At 43.2% G+C, this 22,772-nt stretch overlaps 1 protein-coding gene across 6 annotated transcripts in view; it reads left to right on the top strand.

Moving 5' to 3' along the window:
• The window catches only part of ADCY9 (adenylate cyclase 9), a 97,635-nt gene that overhangs the window by 52,824 nt on the left and 22,039 nt on the right, over window positions 1–22,772 (top strand). For all 6 annotated transcript variants that reach the window (XR_007890855.1, XR_007890854.1, XR_007890856.1 and 3 more), the window contains 5 exons: window positions 3,011–3,113; window positions 6,156–6,364; window positions 11,644–11,803; window positions 14,716–14,867; window positions 16,807–16,848. Coding sequence is in view for 2 of the 6 variants with exons in the window: in XM_051631883.1 (XP_051487843.1) it covers window positions 3,011–3,113; window positions 6,156–6,364; window positions 11,644–11,803; window positions 14,716–14,867; window positions 16,807–16,848 (666 nt within the window). In the remaining 4 variants the exon portion in view is untranslated. The remainder of the gene's footprint in view (window positions 1–3,010; window positions 3,114–6,155; window positions 6,365–11,643; window positions 11,804–14,715; window positions 14,868–16,806; window positions 16,849–22,772) is intronic.

Genomic DNA, 22,772 nt, shown 5'->3' with positions numbered 1-22,772 from the left:
GGATTTTTGTTTACCATGCATCTAGCATGCTGCAAATTTGAAGTTCTAGAAGTAGCTTATTTTTTGCTGTTGGTTTGCTGAAGATACCTAGCTCAAGCTCTGGTGTTCCTGGAGCTTTCCTCCTCCACTTAGCAAATGGATCCTTCTTTCTGATTTGGAAAAAGGAAAAAGTAGGACCATGCTTTAACATCAGCCAAAGCTTAGCTTGCTTTTTTTTTTTTCAGTCTCAATTAAATATCATCATTACCATATTAAGTGGGCCATTTCTTGTTGCCAGGGAAATTTCTCTGCTGAGTTCAGTTCACGTAAACATAACTTTCCAAAAATAATCTTCTGATTAATTAGGTCTGTGCAAAATGGTTTAAGCCTACTGTCTTACACTAATCCTTTTTAACTGTTCTCAATGTGAAGTTATATATAATAAAGTCATTTTAAAACAATTCTTTATCCCCCTCTGTTAAGCTTAAGATGTTTATCTCAACAAATCTAGTATCTGTGAAGGTGTTTGAATGGGAAATCTGAGTTTTCTCAGGGAAAGAGGATGGAGTCCAAACTTCCCCTTGGTCAGCTTACGTGAAGCTCCATCTCCAAGTTTGCATCTTCTTACAACTTCATGAGTGTGTGGCTTGAGCTTGGAGTCTGGCTTTCCTACAACCACCATAAAAGTACTTTGTTCTTTGTAACCTGCATGCTACTGCACATTTTAAAAGAAAACTCTAGTGTGAGAGGACAAAATGTTTAAAATCAATTTCATCAGGAATACCCTCAAAGGATTCTCACTTTTTAGATTTTTGTTTCCAAAGAAGGTTCTATATTCCTTAGGTTAGAAACCCTTTGAAGTACAGGGAACAAATACCCATGTGCTGCTCAGGACAGTACATACAAATGATCTCTTCAGGCTTACAGAGCAGAGTCCTGGGGCAATGCAAAGCTCCCCCCAGAAGCCAGATTCTGTGCAGCCCTTCATCCCTTTCCTTGGGTCAGTTTCCTCTTTAAATACTTATAAATGTGTTGATTTCTTTCATCTCCCACTTCTGTCTTGCTTGATTCAGGGAAAACAGAAATCACCTGTGCTGGGAAGCAGATTATGTACTTGACTGTGTTCAGCCAGCTAAGCTGGGATCTTCTTCTTTGGGACAGAGCTATTGAGATGGAGCTGGGCTGGTGTGGTACAGCTGGTTGGCATCAGAAATGCTGCTTTCAGCATGTCACACCTTCTGTTTCATGCTGCAGTGTCAAACTGGGTTGTTCTTCCTACATCTTTAGGCCATTGCAGCTCCAGCACAACATCTCCATACTCTGTTGAGTTTCTCTGGAGGAAGAAAGTGATAATATTTTTTAAAAGTGACAATATTCTTAAAAAGAGAGAAAAACACTGGCAAAATTCATGTTATGAGATGTTCTTAGAAACATCTGTGAGAGGTGAGTGAGGCAAACAAGGAAGAATGAAAAAGAGAAAGGGGACTTAAGTGAAGGAGTCCTGTCATTCCTTCAGACTACCCTGATGTTTTTAGTATATTGGCCAAGGCCAGCATGTCTAAAGGTTATTAAAGTATCTGCCATATTCATGGTTGAAGGGTTTTGTCTTCTCAAGCTTCAGTCTAGGAATGTGTGGTTGGTTGGTCTCTCATCTCAAGAAAAAAATGCTTCCCACATGCCATCTTGTGCTGGGGAGCTTGTACTTCCAAAAAACCCTCTTTTCCAGAGGTCCAAAAAACCCTGTCACCAACACAAACCAAAACTAACCAAACAAAAAGGATTCAGGCACAGATGAGCTCTGTGGGACCTCTCAGTTCTTCATCTCCTTGGAATTCAATCACATGCACATCTCTGGTGTTTCCTCAAGAGTTGTCAGCTGCAAAATAGTCCAGCTGGTTGTTGTTCAGTGCTGCAGTTTTCAGAGTAGGAACAGCACTTGGAACCAAGCTGCCCTGTTACACATTCTCCAGCAATTTTAAAACCAGGTAGTTGACTGTGGATAACAAGTGGAATTGTTTGCTGAAAAATGAGTAAGAGTGTGTGTTCTGAAGCCTCAGGTGAGGCCTGCACAGCAGAGAGGTGACAAGCTGTCCCAGCAAGAAATGGCACAAGGAGTGACCACACTCTGTGGCTCTTGAGTCCTTTCAGCTCTTTCACACCTGCAAGAGAAAGAAAATGTTTGCAGATCAAGTGCCCTAGATGTCATTACAAGCTTCTTTCATAAACCTCTTACTCATAATGTGAAACTAAAAAAAAAAAAAAAAAAAAGCATTTTTGTTCCAGAGGGTGGGGAATAGAAACAACTTTTTAATGATTGAGGCCTCTTTATGTTTGAGTTGGTTTGGTTTTTTTCCTGCACCTGGTGCTGGAAGGTAAGGTGCAGGAGGGCATGGACACCCTCTGGCAGATGCTGCTTCCTGAGTCCTTAGTCCTAGTGATCAGTTCCATGATCTGTCAGAGCTTTTGCTGAAGATTCAGGTGATTTCAAGTCTTCTGTTTCAGAAGTAGGTGTAAGCTATCCATCTCCTCAGGTTCCACTTCTCTGTGGCCTAGTGCATTAAGGGACTGTTCCCAGCAGAGTTATTTTAGTGTCTTTGAAATAACAAGACAGTGCTTTTTTCTAAAATGGACAGTTGTTTGGGTTTTTTTCTAACAATTTATCACCATTGTCATCCTTAGCTCTCTTTGAAGGGTGGGATTCCACCCAGGATCCCACAGCCACGTCTCCTCAGGTTGTGCCTCTGTAGCAGCAATTAACCTTTACTGTTTGCCAGCTTATTTTACAATGATCCTTAGACATCTGCAGTTGTAGCTGTTAAGTTTCTGGAAGGACTTGTTAGTCCCTTCCTGAAAATAGAAAAGTTTACACTCTTGTTTGTTTGTAAAGTATTTCCTTTGACTGAGCAAGTGAAGAAAAGCTCCAGAAACTTCCAAGCCAGGCACCAGCATCCCTGGAAGCAGACATCACAGAACAGGGGACTGAAAGAGTTACAGCTGAATAAACTGATGTGTTTTTTTTTTTTCTTTTCAGCCTCATGAAAGACTACTTCTTTAAACCTCCTATCAACAAGCTGAGCCTGAACTTCTTGGATCAGAATTTGGAGAAGGCCTACAGATCAAGCTATCAGGAAGAGGTGTGTTTCCCCCCATGTTGGTTTCCTTCTGTCATCTGTCCAAGCAACTGTCATTGTGCTTAGCACATTTCATTGCAGTTGATGACAAGGGTCATGAAATATCAGATGTGGTTTAGTACTTGGTATTGCTGCTTCTGAAAACAGTCTCATCTCTCACCTGTCTTGTGCCATGCCCTGGGTCCAGACCAACATATAGGCTGGAAATACATTTTCACAGTCCACCAAGATGCACACATGGCTTCTCACCTGCCTTTTCTCCATTTTCAGGTTAGTGTTTTAAGGCTTTAGGCAGGCCAGAGAGCCATGCTAAGATGAAAGGACTTAAATGCTACTTGCCTTCTCACCAAATATCCTCATTTTGACAGTGGGAACTTTTAATTTGCTTGTTGTTCATGTCACAGCCTCGTGGTTATCCCTGAACAACCCACACCTGCTCTGAACTCAAATGTCCTGAGTTCCCTCAGTGTGCTGCAGTCAGAAACAGGTAGTTCAAAACACTGCCATGGTAAGGAGCAGTGAGGAAAAGTGGAAGGAACTTGATGCCTTCTTCAGGATCCTGCACTGAGTGTAAGAAGTCCTTAGTCCCCTTGGGGGCAGCTTCCCATGTTCTGGTTGAGATGAGCTAGCAAGGTGCTTCAAGTTCACATATAGTGACAATGGATGTTGGTACCAACTGAGGCTGCCTTGCCAGGAGGAGCTGAAAAGCTGCGGCCAAAATAAAGGCAGTTCATCTCCCCCCCTTGTTCCTACTCCTCCCCACTCCTAATGGTTCTGGTGCTGATCAGGCTTCCCAGCTGTGAGCCAGTTCATTTTTCTAGCCTAGCATAAAATAGGGTTTATTTTTCTGTTGGGGATTTTTGTTTTCTGTCTGGGTCTGTTTTCTGCTGTATTGAACCAGCAGTTCACAGAGAGTTTGGCAAGTGCCAGAGCCAGTGCAAGAGAAGTGTCCAGCAGCAGGAAGGGGAGTGAGCCCTTCCCTTCTAGCTGTTAGTTTGGGTCATCCCTTTCCCAGAATTGTATTGGAAAATGTAGGTGTTGGTGTCTTCTCTTCCCAGTATGTCCCACATCTGAGGGCAGGTAAGATTTCTGCTTCAGCTGCTTGTTGCTTTCTGTTTGTAGCCTCTGTTGTCACATTGTCTTTAGCAATAACCCCTATTTACTCATTTCCAAAGTTTACAAATGAAATCTAACTTACTTTTTTTTAACAAAGGGCAGCATAAATGTGTTACAGTTCAGTTTGTTCACTTTGTTCAGGAGCTCCATACTTGTCCTGCAGCACTGGATTCCAGTGGTGTCTCTTTGGATGAAGCTTATGTGGCAACAACAAGGAGAAACTTCTTGTGGGGCACAGCCTGCAACATTTGCCCAAACTATATAGAAAATAGTAAATCAGGTTGTTTTTTTCTGATGGAAAGATTGGAAGGAGAAGCAAAGCAGTGACAGTCAAACATACACAGATTCACCTATTAATGTGGGAGATTCCTAGAAGGAGCAGGAATGGGGTCTGTGCATTTTGTTAGTGCCAAGCTACTAATTTGAAAATTATAATGTAAATCTCCCCGGAAATGGGAATCTTCACTCTGCAGCATTGGGGAAAAACCTGTTAAAGCCTTAACATTAGCATAGTACTGGTCCAAAATAACAATCTCTTCTCTTGGGAGAGTGATGTGATTTGTCAGCACTGCTGGTTAGTGAATTAATTGCCTTGCAGTAAACTGTTGCTGAAAGTTACTTCCAGCTCTGAATTCACCTCTCCTTGCACAGTGCCAGCTGCATCCCAGGTCTGTGATGGTTCTTGGTGAGCTGCTCCACTTCCCAAGAGCTTAGCCTGTTTTTGTTAGGAAATTAAGGCACTACTTAACATAGGGCATCCTTATGGATCTTAGGGCATCCTTAATGCTGCCATTTTAGGCTGCAGTGCTGCTTTCTGTAATTCAATTTCTGTGTCTTTCTGTGTGGACTAACAGGATTCTGCTGCAATTCAGACGAAAAGGTAATTCTGGCACTGAATGGTGCTAACTGAATATATTAGTTGGCAGAGAGAACAAATGAGGAACAAGTTCATTTCCCAATACTGCAGAGTGCAGATAATGTTCTCAGGAGCAGAAGAGATTTCCAAATTGAACGAGAGTACAAGACTGTGGTATTCAAACTGGGGCTCCTTTGTGGTGATATGGATAACATACTTTTTGTTTTTCTTTGTAACTTGCTTTCCTGTGGTCCCCTGGGCAGACATAAGCACTGGGCTCATCTGAGTAAGCCAGGATGTGGAGCTCATCATCTAGTTTTCAGCTGGACTGGCCAAAGCAGCACAGAGCACAGCTGCACAAGCACAGGGCCAGGACAAGATGGGATGGGAATGTGTGGTAAGGGGTTATGGAGGGGCAGAACTTGGTGTCCTGGGCTCAGTTCGATGTCCTGATCAGTTCAGATTACACAGCCTCCCTATTGCTGCTTTTAATCTGCTCTGAAAGGGAGATGTGAACTCTGCCACAGGCAAGGAACTGTTTCTGTAGAGTGGTGGTGGGAGGGTTTTCCTAGAGAACCATCAGACCCAAAAGCTTTACTGTAAAATCTATTCTTATTCCAAGTTCAACTCCTTGAAGAAAACTCCTTGTAGCTTTATCTGCTAGTAATGGTGGGGTTAGTGTTTCTTTCCATCGAACAGGCAACTTTCAGAATATTCTGTAGAATAGCTGTTATCAGTCCACTAGCTAGAACACTTGCTGCTAGTTAAAAAGAGAGCTTACTGAAAGAAAATAAAAATCAGTAAAAGGAAAATTTGCTTCATCCTGGCTCAAACCAGGACATCAGCCCAGACGCCTGGGGCTGTGCTGCCTCTGGGTTTTTTTTCACAACAGATTTCTTCTCAGGGAACTGTGAGGGCCGTTGAACTACCCCTTCTGTTCTGGTTTCAAAATTGTGTTTATGATGGATTAATGAAGTGTCACAATATTCTGTCTTTTCTTTGGTTTTGTGAGCTGCTGTTTATGGTACAGTTGAATTCAGGAAAATAGAATTTCTTCTTTTTGATCCACACAGGTTATAAGGAATGCTCCAGCAAAGACATTCGGCAGTGCTACCTTCAGCTGGCTCCTGGACGTCTTCCTCTCCACCACAGTCTTCCTTATTCTCTCCATCACCTGTTTCATGAGACATGGGGTGGTTGCATCCCCTCCACCAACTGCAGCAGTCGTGGTGTTCATCATTGCCATCCTGCCAACAGTGCTGTCCATTTTCATCTCAATTAGGTAAATAAAGCCTAAGAAAGTCTTGAAATAGCAGAGAGAACTAAAATGGTGGCTGGCTTGGGAGCATTTTGTTTGACAGCATCCCAGGCAGTTGTGGAAGCCTCATCCCTGGAAGTGTTCAAGGACAGGTTGGATTATCTATAAAAAATAGCAGTCTTTGTAGGTGACCATCTCAGAAGCTTTCTGGTATTTTTTGAGTTTTAAATGTAAAGGCAAAGACATATTTGGGGAGACTTTTGTAGGAAAAGGTGTGTGTTATCGTAGAATCATCATAGAATGTTTTGGGTTGGAAGGGACCTTAGGGATCATAAAGTCCCAAACCACTGCATGGGCAGGGACACCTCCCACCAGCCCAGGTTGCTCCAAGCCTCATCCAACCTGCCCTTCAACACTGCCAGGGATGGGGCAGCCACAGCTTCCCTGGGCAACCTGTTCCAGTGTCTCACCACCCTCATTTTTTTGCCTTGAAGGTATTTTGTTTTGTATTTATATTATGTATTTACATTATAGTAAATACAAAAAACACACTTTGGGGCTGCTCCGGTCTCCACAACCCAAGGCACACACTTTTTTCCAGTTCCAAACAGAAACAAAAAGTCTCTTTCCTCTTCAAATCCTCCTTCAAATGAGGACTGATCCCTCTGACCACTCCTTATGCACAGAAACAGAGCAGAGCTTCCTGTGCAGTAATGTCATCCCAGATGACAATCACAAAATACCACCGAGATATCTTGAGGGAGGAGACTGGACTACAATGCTGGGCACAATCCCAGAATTTCAGGAAAAGGGATTATTTTAAGACCAGAAAATTCTTGCCTAAGTTTCTCATTGTATTTTCATTATTGTGATGTGAAACACCCTGCCTTGAAACCAGTCTGAAGTTTTAATTGAATCCAGGACTCAGCCTAGGAAGTACTTGCTGCAGCTCTTGTGGCTGAGGTCCAGCTGCAGGCAGGGAGAGGAGAGCCCTACCCCTGCCTGTGCTATAGGTGAAACTCATTCCAGAGGAGCAGAAGTCCTCATGGAGCAAGGCTGATTAGGGAGAAGGATGTTTTGATTCCTCTGAAGTGTCTGTTAATAAATTATTGGAGCATCTATAGATGAGGATCCCACTGTTACCTTAAGTGCCACTCGAAAATTAATTGTAGAAAGCTGCATGCAAATCATGATGCTTCATTTGTGAGCATGTGGAAAGTGTCACCTCCTGTTCTGTAAATGTAGTGCAAAGAATGTCCTTCTGCCCACTTGAAATGTGGCTGCTTGAACTTGCATCAGTTCAGTGGAAGGGTTAGAGGTCCTACAGTTCTGCCCTCTTATAAAAATACCTTGGGAAGTGTCACTGAGCATAAGCAGTGTGTGAGATTTCCCTTGGGATCCTTAGGAGTGCTTCTGCAGGTAGAAGACATCTGCCCACCTTTTGAGCTGTAAATGCAGGATTTTTAGTAACTTTGACATCTTGTTCTTGAGGAAATCTTGCCTAAAGAAAGGCTGAGGGGAGAGCTTTATTGCTTTCTACAGCTGCCTTAAAGGACATTCTAGAGAGGCAGGTGCTGGTCTCTTCTCACAAGTAAATAGTGATAGGAAAAGAGGGAATGGCCTAAAGCTCCACCAAGGGGAGGTTTAGGCTGGACACTACGAACATTTTTTCTCTGATAAGGTTGTCAGGTATTGGAACAGGCTGCCCAGAGAGGTGGTTGAAACACCACCTCTGGGTGTGTTTAAAAGTTATATAGATGTGGTGGTACTTGCAGGGGTGAACATGGCAGAGTAGGGTTAAAGGCTGGACTTGATTATCTTAGAACCTAGATGATTCTGTGAAATAAGTTTGGTTTAAAAGAATGTGTTGTTTTTGATGGCATCCTTCAGTTCAGACTTCTGAGGGAAGAGATGAAGGCAGGCTAGTGGGTATTGAAAAGAGTGAGAGGTGGAGGCACTTCATAAGTTGCTTCATGAATTCAGAAGTACCTTTTTAGAGGGCAAAAAGATACTTCATGGATCAAACAAGTACAATCAAACAAAACAAGGAGAATGGGAACTGCTGTTTGACTAAGCAGAACTGCCTTTCCCTGGTACTTTACCTTTGAGTTGCAGAAGTGACACCCATGGTCTGTCCACGGCTGAGACCCTGTGGCCAACCCTTACATCTTAGATTTTGAATGACCAGGAACAGAAATTGTTTGCTACATCTAGACCTTAATGAACCAGTTCTGCTCACAACATGACTGGTGGAGATTATTGATACAAGGGAAGACAATGCATTCAATTTGCCTTTATTTATTTCTAACATCTGCGACTTCGGTATTTAATATCCCCCCCCAATTGTTGCTGTGCCAAAAGCTTTTGATTTGAACGATGGGAATTGATTTTTCAACTGCCAGTAAATACAGAAATGATGGTAACGTTCTCCATTTCCCATGAATCATTGATGTCAAAGTTTCTAATTTGTACTCCAGCTTGTGTAAACATCCTGGAGGCTTTAGCATTTCAGCCCAGTTGAGCTCCCCACTGACACTGCATTATTTACTGATACTGCCCCATAGCCATTAAATCTGTCTGCAGCTCTCACTGCTCCCTGGATTTAATGCACTCCTTCCTGCCATGGGAGGGTTGGGCTTTATTCACAGGCTTTCACTGTTTGGTGAAGGATGGGATTTCAGTCCTTTTAATTCCAGAGTGCAGAGCCTTGCAATAAATACGAGGCTGAAATAAAAAATCAAAATCAATGGAAGAAGGTAAACATAAGGATGAGAAATGTGACATTGCCCTGGAATTTGTGGTGGCTTTTTTGGAAACACACAGCTGCCTAAATAAAGAAGTGTCCTCATGGCAGGATTAACCGACCAAGTTCACTGATAGATTTGTTGCTATAGTTCTCACGTGGATTTGTCCTGGCATGGAGGCTTGGCCAAGGAAAAGCTTTCTGCACCATGGAGTGCCTGTTGTGTGGGTTGGGGGGAGAGGCATGAGCTGCACTGGGTGGCTGCTGCAGAGCTGGTTTCTGTGCCAGCCTGCATGAGGTGAGCATGGGCAGGGGTGTCCCTGGTTGGACATTGGAGAGGTGGCCTTCTCCTGCCTCCCCACCCAGCTCCAGGGATGGAATTTGGCCCAGGGATGCTCTGCTGTGGAGCCTGGTTCAGTTTCTTTCCTCATAGTTCAGCCTTAGAAACATTAATCCTGATTCATGGGCTTTGGGAGAACTAAGCTTTATTTTCAGAGGCATGAACTCGGGTGGCATTTTCTGAAGTACTTAGTTCTGGGTGACTGGGCTCCTACTGAAGATGTGGGTAGTCCTGTTCTTGATGTGACAGGACCATATATAATGCTTCAGAAAACCAAATTTTTCCTCTCTAGACCTTTTTTTTAATACAGTTTTTTAATTTCTGTGCTTCTTTGGCACTTCTATGATGGGATATAGATCTAATTCTTGGTGTAAATGGGAGTCCCTTAAACTGGGAGCTGACAAATCGGGGAGCACCCTCTCGTGGTGTCCTGAAGTATTACAGAGTCTTCCATCCTGTTACTCCAGGTGGCTCTTTTTCTATGCATTTAAGTATAATTTCCAGATTTTAACATACTAAATTACAGGAGAGCTTTTGAAGGTTCAAAAAAATACTCAAGGCCACAAAATTCACATAAGTCTAGACCAGAGAATTTAAAATATCATTCATAAACAATACATATTTCAAGGAGCGGAATAAGTGTCAAATTCACATAAAAACTTACCATAAATCCACAACAAAATGGCTTGGAACCCAGCTAAGTGTACAATATCACCTTTCTACATCTTCGTAAAAATAATTAGAAACTGGAAAAGCAGCCACAATTCTAGAGTGGTTTTGGGCTTGAGGAGGTGAGTTATCCCAAGAATTTTTTTCCATAGATGAGTAACAGTTTTCTGTGCAGTGTCCTGGACTGTTAAGCAGCCTTTTACCTTTACCTACCTATCAGAGAATCAGATTGGTTTGGATTGGAAGGGACTTAAAGATCATCTAGATCCAACCCCCTGCATGGGCAGGGACACCTCCCACCAGCCCAGGTTGCTCCAAGCCCCATCCAACCTGCCCTTCAACACTGCCAGGGATGGGGCAGCCACAGCTTCCCTGGGCAACCTGGGCCAGGCTCTCACCACCCTCACAGCCAAGAATTTCCTCCTCATGTCCAACCTCAATCTCCCTCTTCCAGTTTTCATCCCTTCCCCCTTGTCCTCTCCCTCCCTGCCCTTGTCCCAAGCCCCTCCCCAGCTTTCCTGGAGCCCCTTCAGGCACTGGAAGGTGCTCTCAGGTCTCCCTGGAGCCTTCTCTGTTAGTTCAGCTGAACACCCCAACTCTCTCCCGTAATGCTCTCACTGAAGGAGTCTCTCTGTTCATCTGCTCTCCAGAGCTCTTCCAGTTGGCTCCCTCAGCACGTTGCAGGTTTGGGCCGTGAGGCAGCAGCCATCCCTGCCTCCTTTCCCGCCTCGTGCGGAGCCAACTGGGTTGCAGATGCCGGCAGGCGAGCGGAGGAGCTGCCAGCTGGGCCTGCTGCTCCCGACGGGCCAGCGCCAGCCCACGCCCTCCTTCCCCTTCCTTAAGGAGAGGGAACAGAGGCTGGTTACAGACTGGGAACTGCTGGCAGGGTGGCTGGCACTGGCAGAACTGGTTTGCATTGTGGTGCAGTGCAAGACAGGGGGGGTTGGCACGGCCTGTGGATAACCCATCTCTCCCCAGAGTTTACAGCCCCACTTCCCTAACACCCCCACTTCCCTAACACCCCCAGTGTTACTTGCAGTGATTTTTTTTTTTTATCATAGAATAGTTTGGGTTGGAAGGAACCTTCAAGACCATCTAGTTCCAACCCCCTGCATGGGCAGGGACACCTCCCACCAGCCCAGGTTGCTCCAAGCCCCATCCAACCTGGTTTTGAAATTAAAGCTTCCTGGTCTTTTAACTTTTAACCTTGTCTTTTAACTTCGAGCTTCCTCTCTCCCTACCTGTTTTAAGGCCAAATATTTCTGAAGGGAGATAAGCCTTTCCTCATCTTACCTTCCAAGTGAGTGACCTTTGGGGTTCGGTTTGTTTCCTCAAAGCCCACCATCCCACCTTGTCAGAGCCATCAACCAACCATCTTCCAGCAAAGATGGATTATTTCCTGAGATTATCACCAAGTTCTAAGGCATGAAATGTGTTCTGATTGCTCATACGGCCTAAATGAACAGTTTGTAGTTACATTATTACAGGTCAAGCAGACAAGAAGTGAGGCACTGAAATTAATGCTTTGCTCTGTGGTTTCCTTTGTTCCAGAATGACATTCTTTCTGGAGGAGGTGATGACTTGCACCAAGCGTCTCCTGGAGGTGACGTCTGGCTGGCTGCCTCGACATTTTTTTGGTGCAATCCTGGTTACTCTCCCAGCTTTTGCAGTTTTTTCACACTTCACCTCTGATTTTGAAACAAATATACATGTAAGTTGTCGAACTCCCTTCCATAATTTGCAGTTTTGGAGCTAACAAAGCTTGTTGCTTGCCTGCTGTCTCTCTTCACCTCCCTCCTGCTTTACATCTGGTTGATACAGATCTCTTAGAAGGATGAGACTTTTGTGTATGATGAAATGCCTAGTTTGTTATGTAAACACAGACACTGGCTTGTTTGAAATCTCATACAAAAGAGGAAAGGGATACCTATAAATGCCTGCCTACCTGCTTCTTTTTATTTTAAAGACCAAACACTTCTGCAGGTGTTTTTTTCTAGATAAATACAGTAGTGGATCTCAGGCTTTTCATTTCATCCTGGTTTTGATGTAGAATTGGTCACTGGAGGTGTTGTGTATACTTCACAACTTTACATCCCCATCAGTGAATCTCAACAGTGAGAACAGTCCTAGCAGTGGATGTCTTTTCTTTGCAGAGTTTCTTTTCTTTGCAGAGAAAACAAAAGTTTCTCTTTTGGCTGCAGAAGCTCAAAGGAGAGAGCTCTGAGTACACAGAAATGGTCACCCTGCAGGGGCTGCAGGAATGGTTAAAAAAATTCAATAGCTCTTAGAAAGAAATTGGCATCTTTAGCCCAGCCACAGAAAGGGTCCACAGGGGATTTGGTGTCTCCTTCAATAAAAACATTCAGAAAGTTGGGAACAAGGGGTTAAATATTGAGGAGAGGGCAGAATACCTTTGTTTGAAGGCCAACTGTAGCATAAAATCAATGTTTATCAACTGTTTGTGAGTAAAATGGACTGGAACTGGAGATGAAAGTTTGTTTCCCTGCAGGTTTCTTTTCAGTAGATCAGTGCATGGTCCTTCCTTTCCAGGATCATCAGGGAATTCTGTTTCACAAACCTCTTGCTATTTCAGGGCCCTTGGGTGTAGATAACAACCAGATCCTCATCCTTCTTATCCCAGTTTATTACTGGGTGTTGGGAAGTGTTTGTTCCATGGGGACATGTGGACCAGGTGTGTTTTGTTCCTTCCCAATTTAAACATAGATTCCATGGTTATCCCAGTCACCCAATGCTGTATTTGATACTCTTTCACATCCCATGTTTAAAATCATGCTGCAGCATTTTCCTTTCGTAAACTTCACTGGTTTTAAGCTGAAGTACTTTTTTTCAGTTTAGTGATCTTCCTCTCTCATGAAAACTAGTAAAGTAATTGTAGGAATGATTTCCTCACACTGAAGGGAGCTGAAAACCTTCAGATCTATCCACTGATTTTGATATCATCCCATTCATCACCATCCTTGATCATCTCTCCAAATACTTAAAGATAATGGTGGAATATTTTACTAGTATTTCCTGGCCAGGTTGTTGGTCTGAGGGCTTCAGGCAGCAGCAGGAAGATGATATTTCTGACCAAACTGAGAATGAACTTGGCTTTCTTTCCTCTTGCAGGTCCTCCAGAGTCGTGGGGCTGTTGGCTCACTCTCCAAGAGATGTCCCAACTCGTCTTGTGCTCAATCTTTCAACAATCATGGAGCTCTAGGGAATGGAGTCCATCTATAGAGGGTCAGGTAAGTGTCATATTTTTACTATGACATGGTTTTGCAAAGTTTTTTTTATTCATAGCATTTTAAACCTTCCCTGGATATAAAAGAATTAAAAATTAACAAAAACAGCAATAAATGATAATCATTAAAAAAAAAAACTTTCCAAAGCCATGCATACATAGTAAAACCCAGCACTTCCTGACCCTCTATAGGCTGGCTTCATGCTGGGGCATCACTTGGAGTGAGAACCAGTGCTCTGCCACTTTAGGAGACCTGAAATGGGGGGAAAAAAAGTAAGTTTAAGTTATTTATTTTTACAGACACTTCTGAAATTCCTTGTATCCGTTTTTGAGTCATTTAAGAAAAAAATCAAACCCAGCTGTGCTTGTGATTGAAAAATGGTGAATGATGTAAGGTGTTTTTTTCCCCAAACACTGTGTCTGCTTCTGAATCACGTGCTTGGTTGTTGTGCCACAGGATTGCTGGTCTGCAGCCTCTGCACTTGAGCTGGAAAGGGCATTTAAAAACTAGAAAGGGAGAGGATGATCATTTGATACTGTAAAATTCAGTATATAGCTAGAACAGAACTCCACAATGCAGTTGTGGAATCTCTGGTTTAACTTGGATGGTCATGAATACTCTTGATAAACCCAACATTTGCACATCAGCTCCAGAGTTTTGACTCCTGTGAGATTGTCTCAGGGAAACAAAGGTGTTCTGGGCAATGTATCCATCCTGCCCTTTTTTTTTAATCCCGTAAAGATGTAGAAAATGGAAAGGGTTTTTAAGGATAGGGCATTTGGGACAGAAGATCTACAATTTTTCTTTCAAATTGGCACAAATGGTGGTGTTAAATACATTCTTACAAATAAATAAATTCTTAGGAGTTCACCTGCTGCTGACCAGTGTGATCCTGTCCTCTAAGAAGTGGTTTTAAAGGTTGGGTGATGTTTCTGAGGGTGAATGCAGGCCACGTTTTCAGTGTTGACATTCAATTTAAACCAGCCTAACCCCAGCAATTGACAGGAGGTTACCATGAATGTTCACCTGTTTATTTTTTTTTTCCCTCTTTCCACTAAGAAGAGGCACTGAGCATTTTGCCAAGGTAAGCTGAAGGTATTGGAAGCTGCTGGAAGGACAGTGGTGTAACATAGGGATAAAAAACTCCATCCAGGGAAAAATGTGACAAGATACCTGTGCTAAAAGCTTCCTTGCTCTTTGAAGGGAAGAACCTTCCATCTTCAAGTGCTGATAGAGACACTGTGAGGGATTATTGGGCACAAAATGCAGATGAAATGAGCTCCTTCTCTTTCATATCCTACACTCTTGGTGCTGGCATTGGTGTGCAGAGGGCTGTGGTGAGCAGGAGGAACCTAACTGCCCTCTCTCTCTCTTGCAGTACACCATGTTCTTGTGCTCTGCCATGCTGATCTCCATTGTGCAGTACTGTAACTTCTGCCAGCTTAGCTCCTGGATGAAATCTCTGTTGGCAACTGTGGTAGGAGCAGTGCTGCTCTACCTTCTGTTCTACGTCTCCTTCTGTCCAGCCAGGTGAGCATCAAGCCTTGACCATGGGTTAGATTAACAAATTTAGTTTTCTCCACCAGGGAAGTGTGAGGGTCTAATTGTGTGGGATTTTAGTACCTGCCAAGGCTTTCTCCAGCATCTCAAATGTAAGAATCTGGGAAGAATTCTGCATTATTTTTAAAGATTTCAGGACAATATCTGAGGGGCCTTTTCTGTGTTGAAATGACACTGTCCTCAACTGTTCCAGTAATTAAAGGGTGGCTTCCAAGAAGATGGAGAGTGTCTTTCTACAAGGAGTGGCATGAAAAAGATGAGGGGTCATAGGTGCAAGTTACTCCTGGGGAGATCCCAATTGGACACCAGAGGAACATTTTGCACTATGTGAACAGTCAGACATTAGAATAATCTTCCCAGGGAAGTGGTGGATTCCCCAACCCTGGACACTGCTAAGACTCAGCCTGACAAGGTGTTGGGTCATCACATCTAAACCATGTTCCTTCCTAGAAAGGCTGGACCAGATGTTCCTTGAGGTCCCTCCAATCTGCCATTGTATGATGTTTCTAGGGCACACTCACACTTATCAGACCCACAGAATTGCCTTTCACTGTTTGTTTAAAAAATCTGTTTTATTAAGGAATTTCTGAGGCATTTGGTGATGCCAGAGAACCCACTTGTTCCCCCACAACCCTCTGGATTTATTCTTGCCCTTGTGAACCATGTGTCTTTCTTCTGTCTCCTTCCACAAGGAGTTTCCCACCATGGAATGCAGGTCCTTAGATTTAATAGGATTCTAATACCCTGTTTCCTTTCTCACTTGCCTGCTTTTTCAGAGGATGCTGCAGGACAGTAACCAGAGGAATCCAGTTAATGCCATTTCTCTGGAATAACCTTAAGGCTTTTCAGTTTCTCCTCCCATAAGCAATTTTCCCAAAGGACACAACATGGTACAGCATTCTTCTATTTCCTTCCCAGGAGAGTCAAGGGAGTCTTTCCAGCCATCCCCTTCTCTTGTCAGCACTTTAGAAGCAGCTTGCATTTCTCAGTGCCTTGAGAAATCTCTCAGCCTTTGGCACCCTTACCACAGTGGGGACTTTGCAAGGACTTCTTGTGCTATTTCTAGTTCCTATTGAAAGCCCTTCCTTTTACCCTGCTGAATCATATGGTGAAAACCCTGGGAAAAAAACCCCAAACAAACCAAAAAAGAGTTTGCAGATCCATGTTTTGTGTGATTATTTAACTTTTAATCCCCTCTTCAGGTACCTTCAATGGTCTGTTTTAAGGACATGGAGAATAAAAGCCACCCATTAGCACCTGTTCACATCCCTGGACAGGTTGGATGGGGCTTGGAGCAACCTGGGCTGGTGGGAGGTGTCCCTGCCCATGGCAAGGGGTGGATCTAGATGATCTTTAAGGTCCCTTCCAACCCATACCAGTCCATGATTGCAGTAGAGAAATTATAATGCAAGAAAACACAAAAAGGGCTTCAACTACTTACTGTTTTTCTGTAATACTCATCTCAAAAATAGGCTCTTTATTTGGGGTTTTTTGGGGAGGAGAGTTTGGGGGTCATTCTTTGTTTCTTTGGAAAATCTTTGTCTTGTGTGGGCAGATAAGATGAAGGCACAATTGGGGTGTTGTGTTCTGAAACTGCTTTTCCATGTCTCTGAGGTAAGATTGGATTGTTCAACAATTATTTGTTCCAGGCATCATCCTGACTGCATTTCCATCAGTCACTCTTCAGAGGTGTTTGCATCTTTGACTGTGGTTGCTTCTTCCCAGAAAAAAGTGCAGATAAGTGGTATTCCAAAAAGTTTGAAGCTGCTCAAGCACATGATACAATTACTGGTCCTACAATCTGCAGAATAAAAAAGTTTTTCATGCTAACTGAAATTCTGACAGGATTTTATTTGTTCTTAATTTTCCTTCTGATATCAGTGCATTTTTTTTTTATTATTTATTTCAGCTCTGTGGGAACTTTTAATCCAGAGTTGGCACAGAACTTCAGGTAAGCTTTCTCTAAAATGACTATCTTTATGTTTAGGGGAAGTTTTTTCAGTCCATTTGATGTAGCAAAGCTTTGCATGCAGGGTAATACACTTGGGAATCCAAAAAGTTCATTCAGCAAGTTGTGTTTAAGCTCCTTGTGTGTTTAATTTCCTTTACAGAGAACTTGGATATGGCCAAAAATCATCAGAGAGCTGATCCTGCAGGCAAAGTTGTGTAATGCTGCTCTCTTCTTTTAAATGTGATTTCCAGGAAATAAAACTATGGAGGCTCTATATAAAATAGCATCTGTTTTTCTAGTAGTAGCAGTTCTTAAAGCTTTATCTCTACATCATGAGCTATTAGTAATTTCATTCCCTTGGCTGATGTGCACCATTCAAAAGTGTGTTGGATGCCATCCACAGCTGGGCAGGTGAGAATTCCTTGTGGAATTCTTCCCTTTGCCAGGAGAGAGGCAGGTTGGTGGTGCCAGTCAGGGTGCCACTCTGAGTTTGCTCCAGCAGAGCAGCAAGTCATGTCACTGAGAACAAATGACTTGAAAAAAAGAGGTTTAAGCAAAAAAAACACCTTTTCCTGGGTTGTTAAAGGCCCCTTATATATCAGCCCATTAAAGATTCACTCTAATTATTTCAGTGCTGAATTTTCATGGGTTTATTTGCAATGTCATTTTGAAAGTGCTCTTCCTGTTTGTTTGGGTTAGGAAAATGTGTGTTTGCTAATTGCAAATTAGGAGAAAATACTGGAGTGATGTTGTACTTGATTGAACTAATGACCCTGCAAATCTGTGACTCAGTAATTCATCTGAAGTGTGTACTCAGGAGGAGGAGGATGCTTTTACTGGGAGTATGTAGCAAAACAAAATTACTTTTAAAAAATATCATCTACAGGGATGCTGGGGCACAGGGGGAAGTTCACTGTGCTTTCATGTTACATATTTATTCACCCAGAAGCACTTACTGCAGTGTTTTATTTCTTTTTACATAAGTTTTCCTGCTTATCTGGCTTGATTCAGGAAAGATAACTTCATTTTATAACTAATTCCATTTCACAAAAGCCAGAATGGAAAGGTAAAGCTGAAAGAACAGAGGTGGATTGATTGGTTTTTGGTTTTGTGAGGTAAAACACTGAAGGGAACTTGGATCAAAATGCCACATTAAAGTTATGAAAGCAAGGTGATGATTGAAAGCAATGCCTGAATTTGGGGCTTCAGTGCTTAATTATTACTTTGTGAAATCACTGAATCTTTTGTGCTGCTCAGAAGTACAAATGTCTTGCCCAATGTTGACAACAGCTTCCCAGGCTCCTGACCAGCTGCTAATCACTAATAAATAATTCATTTGGCCTTAAATAATTGACAACCCCAACTTCTGTTCAGCGACTGGTTCTCCATCATCAGTTACTAGAAATATGCCAAAAAATCAGCTCTCAAATATTGTTTGCATGCAAATATTTTTCTTCCAGAATCTAACTCAGGACTATTGGAGGTAAGACTGAGTAGGGCACCAAAGCACACAGAGGATGTTACTGCAAAAGGCCTGGAGAGCTCTCTGCCTACCTTGGAAATCCTCTCTTGGACATTAGGAGGAAATTCTTGGCTGTGAGGGTGGTGAGAGCCTGGCCCAGGTTGCCCAGGGAAGCTGTGGCTGCCCCATCCCTGGCAGTGTTGAAGGGCAGGTTGGATGGGGCTTGGAGCAGCCTGGGCTGGTGGGAGGTGTCCCTGCCCGTGCAGGGGGTTGGATCTAGATGATCCCTAAGGTCCCTTCCAACCCAAACCATTCCATGATTCTGTTTTGAATATCAAATAAGGCAGTGACCAAAATATCTGACTCACTGAACATTTTAAAATTGAATTTTAAAACTTTGTATCCTGAGAAGGGCTAGATTAGTATTTTGTCTGTCACATCTTCAGTTGGGGGAAAAAAATATTGACAAATAGTCCCTCAAAAATGGGGAACAAACAATGTTGTGGCTGAGTTTCTCTTTCTAGAGCTGCCCTTTTGGCTTGCTGGCTGTGGTTTTGGCAGGTTGGTCAGTCACTGTCTGTGTTTTCATGCAGGAATTGTATCAGTCCAGCATGATCTTTGTTCAGAGTCCCACCTCCACTGATCTGAAGCTGCCCAAACTTAGCAACTGACACAATCTTTCTATGTGCTGGGACTTAAAAGCCAGTTAATCCTATTTGGTTTCTACCATTAATTTGCAACAGGGTTTGGGTTCTCTTTTCAGGGCTCTTTCAATGTTCATTATTGTATCACCACATTTCTAGAGTTCTGTGCAAACAGAATTTCCCCTTTTTCCTGGTGATGGACTAATAACAAGTTGAAATTCCCTTATTCCATCAAACTTTTTGCTGTCCCTTTCTCACTGAAATAAATAAGGTTCCTTGCTCACCCCAGTCAGCACAAAAAGCTTTTCTTCTGTTCTAACAGGGCCAAATTGACTTGTTTTGCCTGCCTTTAATGAGGTTATTCCCTTCTCTTGATCAAGAATGAGATAATTATTAATGTTGTATGGGAAGAGAGATAAAAGTAATGGGAATGAAGTCTCAGCACAGAGTTAATCTCTGGACTGTGCCCAGTAAATCAAAATATGGAATTTGCCTTGTATTCCAGACAGACCAGTTCTTCAGCCCAAAAGAGATACAACCATAAACTTTGTCTTTTAAGCAGGAAATAGGTCTCATTTTCATTCCTTCCTTAGCTCAGAGCAGGCAGGGTTTGTTCTTTTCCAGTTTGGGACTGCTGGGGTTGGGCAGTGACAGGCCACTTGAGGTGGAAGACTAAAATCTCTTGGTGGTTGGGAGGTTTACGTTCATCCACTGGATGTTCCTCATCAAAAGCAGTAGTTTGATTTCCCTTTTCCACACTGATCCCCCATTCCATTCTTTTTAAAGGTTTAGCAGGTAAGCATCCTATGTAAATACAGCAGGATATCCAAATTCAAACCTAGGTTGCTGGCTCAGAAGCAAAATGGCTTTCCAAAAATCTTTCTAAGTGGAAGGCCATTATCTTTATGATTTGTGATCAAGCCAAAGGAGATCCTGTCTCTGGAGCTCTTGCATGTTCCATATTCAACACTTGGATGAAGATGCCAAGTTAATAGTTGGGCATCTGTGCCAGGAAGCAGTTCACCAGCTGGAGTTAAAGGAACACTGTCTGCTGAAGATTTCAATGTGAATGACTTGTAAGATGAATTTTCTGCTGCAGTACCTCATAAAAACACTTGAACAAGATGTGGGTGGGTGATCCTTTCTGCTATAGGTGTATAGGGTGGCGTGTTCTTTTTTAATTCTTTTCATTCTAAAAGGTGGCCTCAGGTCATGTTTGCTAACTGACTGTGTGAGATGGTTTATAGTCCTGTAACCTGGTGGCTGTGCCATCCAGAAATGGGATTTCCCAAGGAGTGAGATGGAATTGCTGCCTCCTTCAGGCTGGCATCCTGGCTTTGGGTGTTAATGTTGGTAGCAGTTGCACCATGATCAAAAATCCTGCTCGGGAAAAGATCTTGCACCTTCTTTGAGGTACTAACACATGACCTCAGTGACATGAAATCAGGTCAGCTCACAAGTGAGTCACTCATCTCACACGCAGGTCTCTGAGGTTGAATACCCCACCTGGGAAACAAGGTCAGGTTGGTGCTCCAGGAGATGATTGAGATCTGGCAGATGCTTCAGGAGGGGTGCATGGGAGGCAGCAGCTTCTTCTAAAAAGTTAAATCTTGTGTTCAACACAAGTCACTTCTTGTAACATAAAGTTTGTGGTGCTTGTCTCATTCATTCAAGAGGAGTTAAAAGAGCTTTGAGGAGTATTTTGTACATTAAACGAAGTAAAAGGACTTTAATTACTTAAATCCCTGTGGCAGAGATGTTTGATCCAGAAAATCTGCTCTGATATCAAGCTTGTACTCAAAGGAGTAACATATCATAGAATCCCAGACTGGTTTTGGGTTGGAAGAGACCTTAAAGATCATCTAGATCCAACCCCTGCATGGGCAGGGACACCTCCCACCAGCCCAGGCTGCTCCAAGCCCCATCCAACCTGCCCTTCAACACTGCCAGGGATGGGGCAGCCACAGCTTCCCTGGGCAACCTGTTCCAGTGTCTCACCACCCTCACAGTGAAAATTTTTCCTCCTAATGTCTACAGGTCATTGCTCAGATCCTCTGGAGATCCCTTCCCACAAGACACAGAAAATACAGAACCATTCTGAAAAGAACCTGCCTTGTGCTCCTTACCTCCTTACCTTCTCCACCCTCAGTTATTCTCTAACATGTCTTCTCTTGCTTATCCACCCCTCATTTTGTTTTATGGGCCCATCAAACCAGGAGGATGTTTTGCCACCTGCAGAATAGGTGTCAAGGATCATAGTTCAGGAATTGTCACCATGCTGGTCATTAACAATTTAGCCTTTGTCCCTGACTTGTCTTTCTAGGGAGAAAGTGAACAGGTTCCTAACAGAAGAGAAGTAGTTGTAAGGGAGCAAGAAAGGAGTCTTAGCAACACACCAGCAGCTACAGGAACCTGATGGCAGGGACCTGTTCTTTTGGGTTGTTTCACAGCCCTGCTGTTTTTTTACTTCATCACACTTTTCTGTCCATCAGATACTTGAGGATAAACGTTCAGAAAAAGAAACTGGGTCTGTAATCCAGCTCAATTGCTAAAATAACTGCTTCCATTTCAGAAGTGGAAGCATGTCCCGCATGGCTGTAAAGAAATAAGTTGAACTTAGAGATGTTTTCACCTGTTGCAGAAGCAAATTTAGTCTTCTCTTCCTGAGCTGTTGTTCAGCTGTGCTTTGGGTTCTCATCTCCTTTGCTAACACACCTTCCTCAGAGAAACACAGACCTTGAGACACGGGTTCCCTGTCTGGTTTGCAAGGTGGAAGGTTGATGTGATGCTTTCCCTTCTCAAACCATCTCTTAACTTGAAGAACTTTAGCATGTGTCTGTTCACAGCAAATCTTGAGCTTTGGCATAACTTTATAGAAAAAACTGCAGTCAAGTGACTCCAGAAATGACTGCCTGCCAACCTGTCTGGATCTAGACTTAGTCTCTAAGCTTGCATAGCTGGTGTCTTCTCATCTGGAACTGGTGTCTTAGCATCTCTCCAGAAAGCTGAGATTGTAGACCACAGATGTCTCCTTGTTAGGGTGATTTGGCACTGGAAGCATCCATCCTCCATCATCCTTCATCCTCTGCACAAGCACTTGACAAACAGTGGAAAGGATCTGAAATACTGTTCTCAATCGATGTGAGACATGAATTTTATATCTTTTTTTAATCTTGGCACTTTGAGAAACTTTCTGTCTCCACCATAAAAAGCTTCAGTGGTTGTAACATACAGAAGCTGTCAACCCAGAGCTCCCTGTTCTCCACGTCCATGCAGTTCTCCATTAGTAGGGTTGTCTTCTTCCAAAGCTTGCACATGTCACACTGCCAGGGTTCCTGCTCCTTGAGGAGGAGACAGGGGAAAGGCTGTGGGAGAAAAGAGCAGATGTTTCTGAATATTGAGATAATACCCAAAAAAAAAGAACTCCCCCAAACTTCCCCACTCCCACCCTCCATGCAGACAGGTGTGTGTGCACCTGGTGCACATCTAAGCACACAGACATTATTAAGCATTTTTACGTGCATATTTCCATTTAGTGCTTTTAGTTACGTATTTACATATAATGACAACTGTTTCCTTGAAGTCTCTCCTTGAAGAAGTTAAAATAGGACTGCTGTAGAGGCTGGGCAGCTTCTGTGTTGCTGAACCTCATGATAGAGAATCCCAGACTGGTTTGGGTTGGAAGAGACCTTAAAGATCATCCAGTTCCAACCCCCCTGCATGGGCAGGGACACCTCCCACCAGCCCAGGTTGCTCCAAGCCCCATCCAACCTGCCCTTCAACACTGCCAGGGATGGGGCAGCCACAGCTTCCCTGGG

The sequence above is a fragment of the Apus apus genome, chromosome 14 (genome assembly GCF_020740795.1).
Source record: "Apus apus isolate bApuApu2 chromosome 14, bApuApu2.pri.cur, whole genome shotgun sequence".
Taxonomy (NCBI): domain Eukaryota; kingdom Metazoa; phylum Chordata; class Aves; order Apodiformes; family Apodidae; genus Apus; species Apus apus.
The sequence above is the reverse complement of the archived record's forward strand: the minus strand, read 5'-3'. Positions and strand labels throughout refer to the sequence as shown.